Source organism: Macaca thibetana, chromosome 5, assembly GCF_024542745.1.
Source record: "Macaca thibetana thibetana isolate TM-01 chromosome 5, ASM2454274v1, whole genome shotgun sequence".
NCBI classification, from domain to species: Eukaryota; Metazoa; Chordata; class Mammalia; order Primates; family Cercopithecidae; genus Macaca; species Macaca thibetana.
The window spans coordinates 145460427-145476798 of NC_065582.1; the positions used below are offsets into that span (position 1 = coordinate 145460427).

A 16372-nucleotide genomic window follows, 5' to 3' on the forward strand; every position below is an offset into this window, starting at 1 on the left:
AGGAGATTAAGATTTGAGTCAGTGGACTGGGAGAGGCAGACCCACCCTCAATCCGCATGGGCACCATCTACTCAGCGGCCAGCGTGGCCACAATAAAAGCAGGCAGAAGAATGTGAGTAGACTAGACTGGCCCAGTCTCCTGGCCTCTATCTTTCTCCTGTGCTGGATATGTCTTCCCCTGGAATATCAGACTCCCAAGTTTTTCAGCTTTGGGATTCTTGGACCTTTGACTACAGAGTGAAGACTGCACTATTGGTTTTCCTACTTTCGAGGTTTTGAGACTCGGACTGGCTTCCTTGCTCCTCAGCTTTCAGAGGGCCTACTGTGGGACTTCACCTTCTGATCGTGTGGGTCAACACTCAACTCCCCTTTATATAATACATGTATCCTATGAGTTCTGTCCTCTAGAGAACCCCAATTAATAGAGGAAACTGGATGGTGGGTTTATGCGACTTCTACAATGTCTTCAGTATTTTCTTTTTGTCTTCAATATTTCTGTAAGTCTAGAATTGTGCCATAAAATCTGCCTATTTAAAAATCTTTAAAGATTAGTTTCTACAGGTATACATAGGGAATACAAACGCAAAAAAATCCAAAGACACACCAAACCAATGTTTTTATGGTAATTCTTACCAGCACTATATGAGTTACCTATATAGAAGACATTCATATATTACTACCAAAATCATCTGACATGTTGGGGAAAGGGTAAAAGAAAATGGGAATCAGCTGTGGCTACCTTATCAGCAGAAAAGTTTTATTCCTTTTGAGGACAAACAATTAAACCACATCCAAGGTCTTAACTTACAGACAGAAACCAAAGTAGCCATTTAAAGCGTTAGATATTGGATACAAGACATACACTGGGGAGAATGCTTCGCCATCTGAAGCTCACACCACATCGGCCCAGTGGACAGCTGTGCACTCTACTTGTGCTTAAGCGCCTGGGTGTGGCTGAGGGGAAGGCGTGTCTGCAGAACGGAACAGCTGTGTTTCACAAGTACTGAAGCATTGTAGACTGCATGGGGGGGGTGGGCAGTATATATTTTCACGTTGAAGGGAAGAGGGGAAATCAGCAAAGTCCCTCCCACAGAGAATTAGGCTGCCTTGCAGAGAGCCACGGCAGAGAAGCGGACTTCTCCTTGCTCACGCTCGGTGAATTCTCTGCAGACCTTGGCAGCGTCCTGGAAAAAAAGAAATGTCGTTAATATCCAAAGAGCAAGAGCTCAAAAATGAAAGTCACATAGGGAAAGGCTCCTAGGTCTATTAATGCTCAAAGTTCACCCTCATCAACTTTAATTCCATCATTAATTTGAAAACCAGGGCTTAAAGGAAAAAATCAGGTAATGGGAAAGACAGGGTTACATCATGGATTTGACTTCTTTATCACTTCCACCAAATGGTTTTGTGCTTCTCTCACCTTGTAACTGGTTTTGGAAAAGTTTTAAAAAAACAAAAAAAAACAAAAAAAAAAAACCAACAACAAAAACACAACCATTAATGCGATTTTCCTCAAATCTAAAGATTGGAAATCGATCTTTCTTCTATAAGGTGACATAAAAGACAAGCTGTAACTCAGAAATTCCCAAAATAAAGACAATTGTCTTCTAAGAAACATTTTAAAAAACAGCCTTAATGTTTACCTGGTATTCTAGGTACAAACAAGCAATGGAAGCTTAGAGAATGATGGTGAAGTGACATGTGTTACTACTTTTAAAAATCTAGATGACAAAGACTGGTAACAGAAAATTGATCCCAGGGTTATTTACCAACTTCTAGGATACAATTGTTTGGGGATCAAAAATATTACTCTGTTGAATCTGTAACAAAAAGCCCAGAGGAAAGATACCTGAAGGAGAAAGGGAATGCTCTATGATACAGAACGGTAATGAAACATTACTCCTAAAATTTAGAAATCACCAACTCAATGAGTTTGGGCCACATGGCTCAGGCCTGCAATCTCAGCACTTTGGGAAGCTGAGGCAGCCGATGGCTTGAGCTCAGGAGTTCAAGACTAGCCTGGGCAACATCTCTACTAAAATTTGAAAAATTAGCTGCGCATGGTGGTGTGCACTTCTAGTCCTGGCTACTCAGAAGACTGAGGTGGGAGGATTGCTTGAGCAAGGAATTCAAGGCTACAGTAAGCCATGATTGCACCACTGCACTCCAGCCTGAATGACAGAGCGAGACCCTTTCTCAAAAAAGCAACCAAAGAGTATCTGGATTGACATCAACCTTTTATCTTCTACCAGGCTTTTTAATATATCAATATTCCAGACCTGTCTTCCCTGAATTGACTTTACTAGATATTGATTTCACTATTAAAGTTGTATCTTTAAAGAGGATAACCATCTTCTATAGAGCTAATGTGCAGGGACCTAATTCATCCAAGTTTAGGATATTTGGGTTAAGTGCATGTATCTTCTCACCAGTTTAATGATTTAGTGTGAAGTTTAGACAACCTAAAACATCTTTAACCGTATAGAACCAGCCTTACCTAGGGTAAGAATTTTAACTAAAATGCTGGTTTAATTTAGAAACTCTTTTAATTTTAAATAAGTTTCTAATTCGAATAGTTTAAAAAAAAAAAAAAAGGTTTTAGCCAAGTACTGTGGCTCACGCCTATAATCCCAGCACTCTGGGAAGCTGAGGCAGAAAGATCACTTGAGTCCAAGAGTTAAAGACCAGCCTGGGCAACACAGTGAGTCCCTCCCGCCCCATCTCTATAGAAAAATTTTACCTTCCCCACACCTTATAAATGCTACTCACATGACACTTGTAAGTATCCTAATGGGGGGCACATTTTTATGGCATTAGTGCAGTGTTAGATGAGTTAGCATGTACCTTAAATGCTTCACTAGGAAGGATTAGGGTCTTTCCTCCAAACGGATCAAAGACCAGAAATTCTCCCTCTGTTTTCTTATTCTCACCAAGTAAATTCTGATTTTCTCATGCAACCCCTCCATCCCATCCTGGCTCTCCAGGTCTATTCTTCATTCCATACTCCTATTCCCACATACCTCTTGAATACCAAGAATTAGCTTTAACTGATCTCAGGTGTGTCTGACAGACGAGAGCAATCAATCCTCCCTATTAAGAGTGGCATAATGTGGTCCACTAGCACCTTGGGGCTATCAGGTCTGTGAAGTTCCAAAGGGAGGTCTTTTCTAATGAAAGGTCCTATTGGTATTGTACAGTGGCTAAGAGCACAAACTCTAAATGCAGACTAAGTTTTCTTTTTTTTTTTCTTCTGAGACAGAGTCTTGCTCTGTTGCCCAGACTGGAGTACAGTGGTGCAATCTCGGCTCACTGCAACCTCCACCTCCCAGGTACAAGCGATTCTTGTGCCTCAGCCTCCCGAGCAGCTGGGACTACAGGCATGCACCACCAGGCCCGGCTAATTTTTGTATTTTTAGTAGAGACAGGGTTTCACCATTTTGCCCAGGCTGGTCTTGAACTCCTGAGCTCAAGCGATCCTCCCACTCTGGCCTCCCAAAGTGCTGGATTATAGGCGTGAGCCACCATGCCTGGCCAGACTATATAGGTTTGAACCATAGTTTGCCATGTAAGTCACTGACCTCAGGCCTTAAACTCTGAGTTTTCTCAGCTCTGAAATGGGGATAATACCTACCTCATTGTGTCATTAAAGGATTTCTATAAAAGACATACATCACCTAGAAGAGCACGTAAGTACAGTAAACTGCAGCATGTGGGCCTAACCCAGCCTGTGGTGGTGGAAAACAGCTACATACATTCATTTAGAGGGTCTATAGGCTGCTGAGTTGTAACAGCAGAACTGAATACTTGCAACGGAGCCATATGCCATACAAAGCCTAAAATATTTTGTTTGGCTCTTTATAGAAAATGCTTGCTGAGTCCTGGTCTGCACACAGCAAGTTTTTCAAAGATTTGATACTACTACTACTCAAATGAAGTATAGTTATATTTTAACAGCATTTTGTGTATTTTTCTTCAGCACAGCAAGCTAAAAACAGTATTTTGTATTATATCATAATTAAGCATTTTTCCTTTATAATAGTAAACTGATTCAACTCTAGACACTTATTTTTTAGTGAAAAGGCCTAGAGTCACCTACCAACCTTTGTCCAGAATCACTTTTCTGTCCAGGATGGTTACAAAGTGATCCTGGATATTAAGAGTTTTTGTCAGGTGCATTTTAAATCTGCTTCTTTTGTTCTTGTAACAGTAGACCATGTGGGAAGGAAAAACTCCTAAATTTAACCACCTAACTAGAACCTATAATACACTACCTCCAAGACTGACCCAAATCCAGTCGTCTTAGAGGGATTATGAAAGTCTACTGTTCCGTGAGTCTTTAACCATGATGTAATCTGACGAGAGGACAATGGTCACCTTAATCCCACCAGGAAGCAAAGCAACAGCTTTCAGGCTAATTCTAACTGTGGACTAAAGACAGCACATGAAACAGATTACTCAGGGTGTCTCTGAAGCCCTGTTTAAAACCACTCACAATAAAATAAGGTAGACAGAATTACTAAGATGATCTTGCAGCCCTAAAGACTGCTATTAACCCAGGCAATTGATGCTGGCTGTCCTGGAAGAGTGTTAGCACTTTAGAATAGAAAATTTGGCCAAAGAATTGTGGGGCCCATTAGGAAGAGATGCATTCCAAAGATGACCTGCAGCAGGGTGCCCTCTGAACTGGCGCCATGGTTCACCGGAAAAGGCATTCGTCCATCTGTAACAAAAGAAGCCAGACACGTCGATTTTCTCTGCATGTTTTCTGGCTACCATGCTTACCTAGCCCAGATGGAAGTTTGATTCTTCCAAAAACCACTGCCAAACCCACAAAAGGAAGCCTGGTTATGAAGCAACAGGCTGCAAATGAGGTTCAAGTGTCCCTAGGCATCCATCCCAGGCAATTCTAGTCTACAAGATCGTACAAGCTCAAATCAGCTACCCTAATGGAGGGGCCTGTGCCCCAACTCTAGGAAAGGGCCACAGAGCAAAAGTCAGATGCAGTCTCTGGGGTATAGGAAAGATGGAGGCAAGAAGAGGAGACACCTGAGATTTCATCTGTCCTCCAATGACTAGATTGCCTTCACTATTCCCTTGCCTTTGTAAGCCTGTAGGTGGTATCTCGGCTTGAGACAACACAGTTACAAGTCTTTCTCCATTAATTCATTCAAAAGGAATGAATCTTACAAGGTAGGTCGTCTTTCTTGATGCCATAAACTAGCTAATAGAAATTATTCCAACATATCCAGATTCTTTTTAGACAAGTAAGGTCATATTCAGGCACTGATCCTTTTTCAGATTTATTCTTTGCCCAGAAAGGATGATACTAGGGTATGCTATAGGAGGAGATGGGAAAAGAAAGTCTGATCATATATACCTTCACCTGGCACTGATCTGATCTACGCTCTTCAATGGTTTCTGACTAAAGCCATTGATTAGGTATTAAAGCCACTGATTAGGTCAGTTGCCTCAGGAAGTTGCTCTGGGGATAATAAGGGGTTAAGTGCCCTCATGAGAATACTTTATTACTGTGGCTTTATAAACAATGATATGCCAAGTGCCATAAAGTCACACAACAATATATCAAGAGATTCAGTCTGAAAGAATGCATGAAACTACATTGAGTTCCAAAAACGGAGTGAAACATACCCAGTTCATAGAGGTGGCCATCCACGTTGTTAAACAGAATGAAATGGAAATTCACCTTGTCATCTACCTAAAGAAAGTCAAGACATTTTTTTGAAAATGAGTGTAAGCTGAACTTATTTTAAAAATTATCTTGCAATTCAAGTGAAATATACTTGAACTGATTTGATTTTAAAAAATTATCGCTAATACTTAGGCCCTACGCTAAGCCCATTAAGGTAAACATACTGTTAACTGTCAGAACAACTCTATGAGGATGCTATTACTACAGGACTTTTACTGAGGCTTAGAGAGGCTAAGTATCTCAACCAAGGTCAATACTAGAAAATGGCACAGCCAGTTGTAGTTATAAAGACACTGAGATCTGGCTGGGCATGGTGGCTCACGCCTGTAACACTAGCACTTTGGGAGGCAGAGGCAGAGAGATTACTTGAGCTCATAAGAGTTCAAGACCAGCCCAGACAACATGCTGAAACCCCATCTCTACAAAAAATATAAAAATTAGTAGGCGTGGTGGTGTGTACTTGTAATCCCAGCTACTCGGGAGGCTGAGGTGAGAGAACTGTTGCAGTGAGCCAAGGTCACACCACTGCATTCCAGCCTGTGCAATGGAGCCTGACCTTGCCAAATTTTTTTTTTTTTAAATAAAAGGACACTGTAATCTGACTTAAATTTGGCAGCTGACTCAGAGGTTCTCATCAGATTATGGTACACTCAAACCTTCTAGAACTTGTCCTTTGTGGTGTATTTCATTCTCCGCAACAGCCTGTGAAGATTATTTGAAATGCTCACTTACTAGGAGAGGTGTACACTCCGTAAGACTCATTTCTGTTTTTGAGACTCACCCAGGCCAGAGTGCAGTGGCATGATCTCAGCTCACTGCAACCTCTGCCTCCAGGGCTCAGGCAATTCTCTCACCTCAGCCTCCCGAGTAGCTGGGACTACAGACCTTGCTACTCTTTGTATTTTTTGTGGAGATGGGATTTCACCATGTTTGCCAGGCTGGTCTCAAACTCCTGGGCTCAAGTGATTCACCCTCCTCCACCTCTCAAATTGTTGGGATTACAGGCATGAGCAACTATACCTGGCCTATAAGACTCATTTGGATCTAAACAAAATACTGTCAGTTTGAATTTACTCAAGATTTCAACAGCCAATACAATTTCTGAAGAGCCTTTTGAAAAGGTCTAGTCAAAGCATTATTTGGGCAGAACTTTCTGGTGTCATTTGGCCTTGGGTGGATAACATTTGCTGTGTTCCAGTAAGATATTCCTGAACAATTTCAGTGGAAACACAGATAGCACCCGGGCAGCCTGGCTCCGATTTGTATTTGCATTTACCCGACATTGGCCTTCCTGTGCCACGGCATCATGGGCTGCCTGTATGGCCTGCAAAAAAAAGAAAATAATTAGCACAAAAATCTCTAGAGTTATTTAAAGGCAATGCTCTGAAAGTTCTCTTACCTCATTCTTTTCAAAGCATTTTGCTCTGTCTTCAGGGGACATTTTCTCTGTTTCAGAAAGAAACTGTTTCAGGACTGATCCATCCTCTTAAAGAAAAAAATGGATGTTAGCACAGATAAAATAATACAAATGGGTACATATTTATTGTTGACTTAAGCCTTTGCCGAACATGCTAAGCAACGTGAATCTTTAATACTGCCTCCAGGGTTGTGGATGAGCTGTACCTTTTCCCCCAGCCTCTTTTTCTAACCCCTCTCTATTTACGAGTTTCAAGCCAGAGAGGTCGCTCCACTCCCCCAATATGCCAAGCTCTTTCTTGCCTCTGTTCTCTTCTACCCCAGACCCCCTTTTCCCTCCCACTTCACTCATCTCTCAAATCTCTGTCACTTTTTCACAGCAATTCTTAATCTGTAACACGTATTTGAGATTTCTACAGCCATAAAAGCCGGGGCTGCCTTGTTTACCTGCTGTATTTACAGCACCTAAGAATGTACAGTTCACATCTATTATATACATGACACTATAATCATGTTCTAATCTAAAATGGTTCCCAAACCAAGATTATTATTTTGGGGTAGAAAATTCAACCTTAGTAATTCAGTTATTCAGATAGAAAATAAAGATCTTGAATAGAAATGTAAAGAAACACAACAGTCCAGCATAGAGATATCTGACTGGATAACCACTGACGTAAGCATTTTGTTACTGCTCAGTGTGGACAAGCCCAAGAGGCACTAATTACAAACCTATAGCAAGAACAACATATTTCAAAAGACCTCAAAATTTGAACTTTCAGCTCTAAAATTTGTGAAATGGGACCATTTCAAAATTCAGAAATGCTAGGAATCCTTTCTGAGGAAGACTGTGAGTCAGTTTAAGTGTGTGACACCATCATTACAAAATGGGTTCAAAAGGTACAGCATCTCTGACCTCGGGAACACAGTGTTTCTGAACTCCATGTTTCAAGTTTAAGCTTAGGATGACTGGCCTCAAAACCCACACCTACCAAATCCCAGTTTATCTTGATTATTGGCCACTGCGTGTATAAGTCCGATTGTGCCACAGGAATTCCCAATGGTCTGCTTCATGAAGTACACTTTAGGACTAACTTCTTGTCCCTTCAGCTCTTCAATCTGTTTTTTCCTGAAGTTCTCATGCTGCGAATGTAAAAAGCGTTTTTACATCTCAGAATAAAAGTGCAAAGAACAGATGGTAGCACAGTGAGTTCTACCACCTAAATGGAAACACCAGGGGTATGTGTGACCAGGAGCCTTAGGTCTAGATGCTGGTCAACTCCCAGAGAAGGGCCCGTCTGTCTGCCTCCCACACCCACGCTGGCCAGTGGGGCTCTGAGAGGTTCGGAGACTCCACCCTGGTGCTGCAGTGCAGTGACTGCATTGGATACTGCCCAAGGCTGTGTCTAGACACCACTGCAACCTTTCAGCCCAAAATGGTGTCATGAAGTCAGAAAACAAACCAGTTCATTATTTTCTCTCTTTAACACTTAACCGTATTTCACATAGGCATCCTTAATCAAGCTTCAGTCAATTGAATGCCCAACAAGAGCACCAGCTGGTTTACATTTCACTATTCTTTCAAGTTCTACTTCTACTCGGCTCAAGTACACTTCACTTCAAAAACAAAAACAGCCTTAACTGCTGAAAAGAGCAAGTGAAAGAAATTAACCATTCCCTCCACCCTCTTTTTAAGGAAGGAAACACAACTGGTCCAGGGTATTGGGCTGTGATTTTACAAGAGGAAGATGTGACACTAGCTTGTCCTTGCCAGCTAAACGGTTTACTTTGAGGACAGACTGGCAATTTGAGGAGGAGGATAGAGACTGGTAAGTGAATGGGACTAGGAAACGGATTTCCTCAAAGCATCTGCTAGCTTTTTGTACAAGTAATTTAGTAAGCCTATCTGGACTTTTCACTAACTAGCTTTAAAGACCTTAGAAGTTATGATTTCTTGAGCCAGGGTCAGTGGCTTGCACCTATAATCCCAGCTACTAGGGAGGCTGAGGCATGAGGATCACTTGAGCTCAGGAATTCAAGACCTTGTCTCTAAAAAATAAAAATATAATAAATAAGTTAGGACTTCCCAGTTAAAGAGTAGGGTACTAATATAGAAACAATGATTTCCCATAATAAGCAAAACCAGACAGACCATCAGAAACATATTTTCAACTCTAGTAGCTTTGCATTTCTGTACACGAACTGAAGTTTAAGCTTGCTCTCTGGTACTAACAGAAGAGTAAGATCTTTTACCCCAGAAGATCAACTTAAACTCCAACTAGCAGAACTTTTTCGCTGCTATCTAACTAGATCCTCAATTTAGTATTCATTGACCAGTAAGAGTTTTTCTTTCATTTTCTAGGCTAATTAGATGAAACATTAAAATGGGATAGCACCATCCTTTAGGGCTGCTTGAGCTCTTCCATGGAATCATTTATAAATAGTTCTGTAAATAGTTTACTATTTACTATTGCTATTTACTATTTACTATTACAAATCATTCTGTAAATAGTTTACTAGCAGTCGTAATGTTAATGTTTCAGAAGTCGTCCATGTAGGGGGTCATAACATTCCCTCAGTCAAAAATTAAATGCCTTCCAAATTAACATTAGCATCTTTGAAGTCAGCCTATAAAATCTCAACTTTTCTTTCAATTGGCTTCAGTGTTTTGTCCAGTAGGCATTCTATGTAGCAGAAAAGGCGCTCGATATATCTGATAGGTTGAATTGAAACTAAAGGACAAAGTATCGAGCTCTTTCAAACATAACACAAACTAGAATGTTCTCTAACAAGACCCAGCAAAAGGAGAACACTCAGCTTTTAAAGGCAAACATGCTGCACCACTGCCTCCCAGAGGCCTTGCCTCTGAATGCTGCTCAAAACCTCCGAGTCATCATGGTTGCTCTAATAAAAAAAAACCCCTGTGTGATGCTCAACTGGAGACAAGAGACTGATCTGGTCAACCAAGAAGCTAATTCGACTTCCAACAATATGGCAGCTCCCTTTTAGCCCTAGTAAAAGACTTTAGCAATAAAAACATGTCAGTGAGATCATCTTATTAGCTGTAATAAGTGTATTTACCCATAATACTTAGCTTATTTACTAGGAAGAAGGCTTGGAACTTCCCATACTCTTGATTTTGGCTACAGATGCTTCCAGAACACCTGGCCTTAGGACGGTGCTTCAGTTAACCTCACCTTTGGAGTGATGCCCCAAGTTTTGCTAAAGCTAATTTCAGTCTCTCCCACATCAGCAGCCAAGTGACAACAACAGGAGATAAGACAATGCCACGCTAATGACTGGGATTCCATACATCACAAGACAGCAAATATCCTATCCTTTAAAAAAAAAAAAAAAAAAAAATCTGATGCTGTCTTTGAGATACATCTATCCATACACACTTGGAGGAGGAAAATCATTTCAAGGGAAATGCAAAGGTGCTTTCAAAACTGAGCTAATAACCCCCATTTCATTTAGCTACAAGGTCAGAGATGAACGAGGATAAGTGAAGAGGAAGGAGGTTCCCGCACAGAAGCCATACACAAATGATTAAGCTTTAAGAAATACATTCAAGAGGCTAAAAACCAAGTGAGCAAGTAGTGGGAGTGGAGAAGTGAGAAGAACGCCTTAAGACTATCAGACACCCAGGCAACGGAGGCGGAGAATTAGCGAACCTAATTGTTTCCCTGCGATTTAGGACAGCCCTTCCCCCTCCATTCTACAGCTATGTGGGAGTCTGAGAAACAAACAATGAGTTGACAGGTTACAGCCCTTAAAGGGAAACCAGCAGCCATTCCCTGGAACCGGAGGCTCGAAAAAGCCCAAGTTCGAGGGAACTCATGAGTAGGATGAATGATTTCCCTGGATAACGGGATCGATGGAACTGAGATACTGCCGCTCTTCCAAATTTAAAGCAGTTGTGGTCGGATGAGAGAGAAGGCAATAGGCACTGCTGGAACAGGAGCCCAGGGAGTAGGTACCACGAAAAGGCAGGCTCCTCCCTTGCTTAGAGGCGCGCCCCGCATCACCTACAGGGGAGGTGGCGGGGCGGGAAGCCCCGGACGCCTCAAGTTGGGGAGCGGCGTGCACTACCGGGGGCTCGCGCATCCTGGGCCCCACGCCCTACCTGGGCCGTGAGTGGAAACAGCAGCAGCAGCGCGCAGGCAGGCGCTGGCACCGAGCCCAGAGACTCCTCTTCCAGCCCCAGCACGTCCACGAAGCGCCACTGGCCGGCGACCCCCAGCCGGGACAGCACCTGCGGAGAGGAAACAAGGCGGCCAGGGGCAGGGGGACACGCGGGTCGCGGGCACCTGCCAGAGGGCGGGGCCAGCAGGCGCGCGCCCTCCGCGCCCGCACCCGAGCCTGGGAGGAGCCCCAGTCCCGCCCTGCCACCCCCACCCTGGCGGGCGCAATGACACAGCACAAAGCGCGGCCCACACGTGGCGCCCGCGAAGCCCGTGCAGCCGAGTCTGTGCTGCCCGCGCCACGCCCTCGGGAGCTCCGCTCGGCGCTAGCTCGCCACGGGGCGCAGCCCCTCCGTCTCCCCGTGACCGATTTCGCAAAGTCACCCGCTAAATGCAGGGGCTCAGAAAGGGCGCCCAGCCCACGCCCCAGCCCTGCCGTCTCCGGTGTGCGCAGCGGGCGGCTTGGTTTCTGCCAGCAGCCGCAGCCGGTGGGCGCCCCCGCCTCGGCGCTCGCGGGGGAGGGGGCCAGAGACGGCGCGAGACGCCACTCACTTTGTTCAGCATCTGAAAGGCAAATGCAAAAAAGCAAAACCGAACCGGTCAGCGACTCGGCTCTCTCTCCCTCGGCCTTGCGCTCTCCGAGCAGCGGTGCACCTGGCGCTCACCTCGGGGTTGATCTCCATCGGCTTGAGCTGCATCTTCGCGGTGCGCCCGACAGAAACAACCCAGGGAAGACGAAAAACAGCTAGCGGAGCCGCCCAGGCTGCAGCTATAAAGCGCCGGCCAGACGCACTGTGAGGCCTGCGCAGGGGGAGCAGGGGCAGAACCAAGCGAGGGGGAAACGGCCGGTCGCGGCCAGATGGGTACGAAACCCCCGTGCGCAGCGCGGAGTGGTACGGCCGGGCCCCCAAACCTTGCAATCTCACTCGCCGGTGAGATAATCTGGTGGTTGTGGAGACGGGATTTGTTGGTGGGTGTTCCTTGAGTGTATGGAGCAGTCCTTTTGATGGAGTCTTTAATTTTGGGCGAAGTTTCTGGAAACCCATCCTTTCTACCATCCCAATTACCCTAAAGCTCGGGTCTCTGAAGCATTTGAGAAAAAGCACAAATTCAACAGGTATATATTTAATATGAATGAATGTAAATGTGTGCCCCCCACCCCAAATCTCTCAGCAGTTTGCGTTTAACCTTAGACAATTCCTCCTCCATGTTAAGTTAGACCAGTACCGAGGTTCATTTTTAAGTGACTGCCTAGAATAAAGCAGAATCTGGCAGATAACAGATATTGCATTAGGAATGATGTAATGTGACTCCCGGGGAAGAAATGGTTGGTCCTGGGAGAGCAGTAGAAAGCTGGGGGATGTGAGGGTAATACAAGACACAGAGAAGGCAGGCGGTTGGAGACTTTAGAAAACAGATCCAGGGAAAAGAAGGGTATGATTTTGAGCGAGAGGCTGTAAAAGGAAAAGCATTTTTAAAAGAATGGGAAGCTTTGAAAAATAAAATTTCTGAGTTCACCGCAGAATACTCCCAATGAAGAAGAAAGGGACTGGTAACCAAGGAAACCACTGTTCTCTAGTCATCTCAGGTGGGGTTTTCCCACCAACACATTCAAAAGATGGAGAGAGAAAGCATATGCTGAAGAATGAATTTTAAAAGAGACCAAAATCTGTAAGAATTGTGCCAGGAAAGCTAAGCTGCAAAATAAAGTGGGCTTGCAGAAATACTTAGGTAGCGAAGGAAGCAAGAAGGTTGAGTATTTTTTAAAAATAGGCTCCAAACAAAATAATGATGATGGCAAAAGAATAGACTTTCTATTTAGGAAGTTGAGGTTAACAGATGACAGAGGGAAGGGAGGGAATCAACGTTTTTTGAGTTATTGTTTTTGGGGATTCTTTGCATGTGTCGTCTCATTTAATCCTTAGAGGAGCCCAGGAAGAGATTCATATTAGTGCAATTTTACAGATCAGAATCCCAGGCCTACAGAAGTTAATTTGCTTACAGTCACAAGTGAAAAGTAAAACTGAGAAGTAAACCCTGCTAAACTGGGCTCTAAGAGCCCATTCATTATCTAAGATTCCACAACATTCTACTTCTATTTTCTTTCCATTTTTGCCATTAGAAAATGACCTTCACACACAAAAATGAGAGAGAAAAAAATTAGTAAGAAGAGCTTAATGGGTGAATCTTATGGTATGTAAATTTTCCCTCAGTAAGGTTGTTAAAGAAAAAAGGAGGTGAAGGTCAAGACAAGTGACAAGGTTATATTGAATGAGTTATTGCCTTTAGACAAAGACAAATTACATTTCCAATTTACTTCATTTATTCATTCACTCAACAAATATTAAGAACCTGCTGGGTGCTGGGTGCCAAGCTTGGGAAGTTTGGAATTAGGGATACAAAGATGAACACAATAAACATGGAAATTTCCCTCATGCCATTTTTATCAGTCATAAGAGTTGTATGAAAGGGAGCAGAGATCAGGAGCACCTAAACTAGTGGAGGGGATCAGGAAGGCATCCTGAAGGAAGTAACATTTAAGCTAAGGGCTGATGGGCAAGCAGAAGTTAGCAGTTATAAGTGATTGCCAAAATAACTAATAAAAGCAGTCATGAAATCACTGTCAAATATTTGTTGAAGGCATTAATTCATTCACTTAACATACATATATAAATATGTATACATATACACACATATGTAGCCTACGTATACATATATATACATATACATATGTATATACATATATGTAGCCTACTGTGTGCCAGGAAGCATCAGAGCAGTGAATAAAACAACTCCTTGCTTACAAAGAGATGCCAGAGACTGGATATGAACAAACTTAAGCCTGATCTTTAAAAAAAAAAAAAAAAAAAAAAAAAAAGAAGTAGGGGGTGATTGGGAATATACTGCTGAAACTGCAGGCTGGAAGAGTTTATATCAGTCATTAGCCAAATTTAGCCAAATGTTAGGATTCATATTTTTTTACTTTTAGAAGCAATAAGATGGATGCATTTAGAACAAGTTATGCCAACCAGAACTTACCTTCTTTTCTTTGGGAGTTATTAACTGGATGGACAGGTAGAACACTGTCATTGTATTTCTTATGCTGCCAGGGTTGGCATTGGTTGATACCACAGTTGAGGTGGTTTTATAGCTTATTTAATTGATTCTACCTTTAAAAAAAAAAAGTGGTACTGGATGAGTTACCCCAACCTGTAGCCACCTGACAATGGTTTTAACCTTGTCTGGTGCCATTTTATTACAGCAGAGAAAAAGAGAGTTCACACATATAAGCAAGACTAAGCAGTCTAAATGGCAGAATTATTAGCCAGGTGTGGTGGTGTGTACCTGTATTCCCAGCTACTTGGGAGGCCGAAGTGGGAGGATTGCTTGAGCCTAGGAATTCAAGGCTACAGTGAGCCTGTAATGGCATGACTGCACTCCAACCTGGGCAACAGAGTGAGACCCCATCTCTTGAAATAAATAATAAATGGCAGAATTTGGGGATTAAAAAATAAGTTTAAAATAAATGATGAAATTTAATAGGGATTTAGGTGACGATTACACAACCCTGTGAATATACTAAAAAACTTTAAGTGGGTTCAGGTATCACAATAAAGCTATTAAAAATGTAACAGGAATATGTGTAAGGCTCTATATTATAGTATAGTTGTCAATTATCACAATATAGTTAATCTTTATATTAACTTTTTTCTTGATGCTATGATTGCAAAAGTATGAAATAATTTGGAAAATATCAAGTGAAAACATCACAATAGTTTGATTATAACCATTTGAAAATAAATACACAGATCAGAAGGAAAAACATTTTTTAAAAAATCATTTAAAGATGCATTAATGAGTTAGACCTGGCTTTGTGAACAGTACCTGAGAAAAAGAGTCAAATATTTCAGGTGTCATAATTTGACTATAAAGCTAGTGCAATCTTCATTTATACCAGGAATGCGAGACTCAATTTCATTTTAATCATAGTAGGTTCCTGAAGGAGAGTCCTGAATCCAGTAGGGGGGAAAAATGCTGTGATTGATTAGTGGTGTCTACCATGAGTATGGGAAAGTGGTAAGGATAACCAGGTATTTGCTAACCTTTGGCAGAATTGACCAGACTATAACTGGATTATGATGCCCAGCCTGGCATATAATGAACACTCAATAAATACCTTTCAACTGAAAATTCGAACTATCACACTTCAAGAGAGACATTGACATATTAGAGAGTTTACAGAGACGGAGTGCCAAAATAATGAACAAAGGTGGTTGAAGAAATTGAGAAGACAGTATATGATATGGAGAAGAGAACGGGTTTGTGTGTGTGTTTGGGGATTGGGGAGGGGAGTTACATTGATACCAATGCTCAAAAATACAAAGAGGGAGAGAGTAATCTTTATGATTAAGAATACAGGACAGACAGGTAGAAGTCAGAGGAAAACATTAGTTTATATAAGAAAGCACTTAATAATTGGAGTGGTTCAACATTTATGTAAATTATTCACATGTAATGGTGAGCATGCTTTTGGCAGTGTAATCATAGCTAACACTTATTGATTGCTTACGGATGCCCGGCACTACTTCTATGTGTTTTATATGTATTAACCCTTTTAATCAACGTAACAACCTACTAGGTAGGTTACTATTATTATTCTCATTTAGAAATGAAGATCAGAAAGGTTAAGTTCTTTGCCTATGGTTATTTAAATCTTGAGAACTGAAATTTGACCACAGACAGTCTGTACTCTTGACCACTGTACTATATTATACCAGGAGTCCTCAAGTCCCAGGCTGAGGACTGGGATGGGTCTGTGGCCTGTTAGGAAATGGGTGGCACCGCAAGAGGTGAGCGGCGGGTGAGCAAACATTACTGCCTGAGCTCCGCCTCCTGTCAGATCAGCAGCAGTATTAGATTCTCATAGGAGCATAAATCCTATTATGAACTGCACGTGCGAGGGATCTAGGTTGTGCACTTCTCATGAGAATCTAATGACTGATGATCTGAGGTGGAACAGTTTCATCCCAAAACCATTCCCACCCCTAGTCCATGGAAAAATTGT

At 42.4% G+C, this 16372-nt stretch overlaps 1 protein-coding gene and 1 long non-coding RNA gene across 2 annotated transcripts in view; one reads left to right on the forward strand and one right to left on the reverse strand.

The window, feature by feature from the left end:
• Nucleotides 1-739: 739 nt before the first annotated feature.
• Nucleotides 740-12005, reverse strand: UCHL1 (ubiquitin C-terminal hydrolase L1). Its single transcript, XM_050789964.1, has 9 exons — nucleotides 11973-12005; nucleotides 11860-11871; nucleotides 11250-11633; nucleotides 8116-8266; nucleotides 7110-7195; nucleotides 6987-7034; nucleotides 5650-5716; nucleotides 4662-4720; nucleotides 740-1184 (listed from the first exon to the last, which is right to left on the reverse strand). The coding sequence occupies exons 1-9, from the start codon at nucleotides 12003-12005 to the stop codon at nucleotides 1098-1100; spliced, it is 927 nt and encodes a 308-aa protein (XP_050645921.1). The 3' UTR covers nucleotides 740-1097.
• Nucleotides 12006-12229: 224 nt separating this feature from the next.
• LOC126954672 (uncharacterized) overlaps nucleotides 12230-16372 on the forward strand; it is a 38374-nt gene continuing 34231 nt past the window's right edge. Inside the window, exon 1 of the long non-coding RNA XR_007725691.1 lies at nucleotides 12230-12424. This is a non-coding gene — a long non-coding RNA (uncharacterized LOC126954672). The remainder of the gene's footprint in view (nucleotides 12425-16372) is intronic.

Excerpts from the sequence above, each read along its gene's own strand:
- UCHL1 (XM_050789964.1), bottom strand. The coding sequence starts at position 12,005 with ATGCAGCTCAAGCCGATGGAGATCAACCCCGAG. Across the intron at positions 7,196-8,115 it reads TCAAGATAAACTGGGATTTG|AGGATGGATCAGTCCTGAAA; the intron begins GTAGGTGTGGGT and ends TTTTTCTTTAAG. Across the intron at positions 5,717-6,986 it reads CACAGGAAGGCCAATGTCGG|GTAGATGACAAGGTGAATTT; the intron begins GTAAATGCAAAT and ends GACTTTCTTTAG.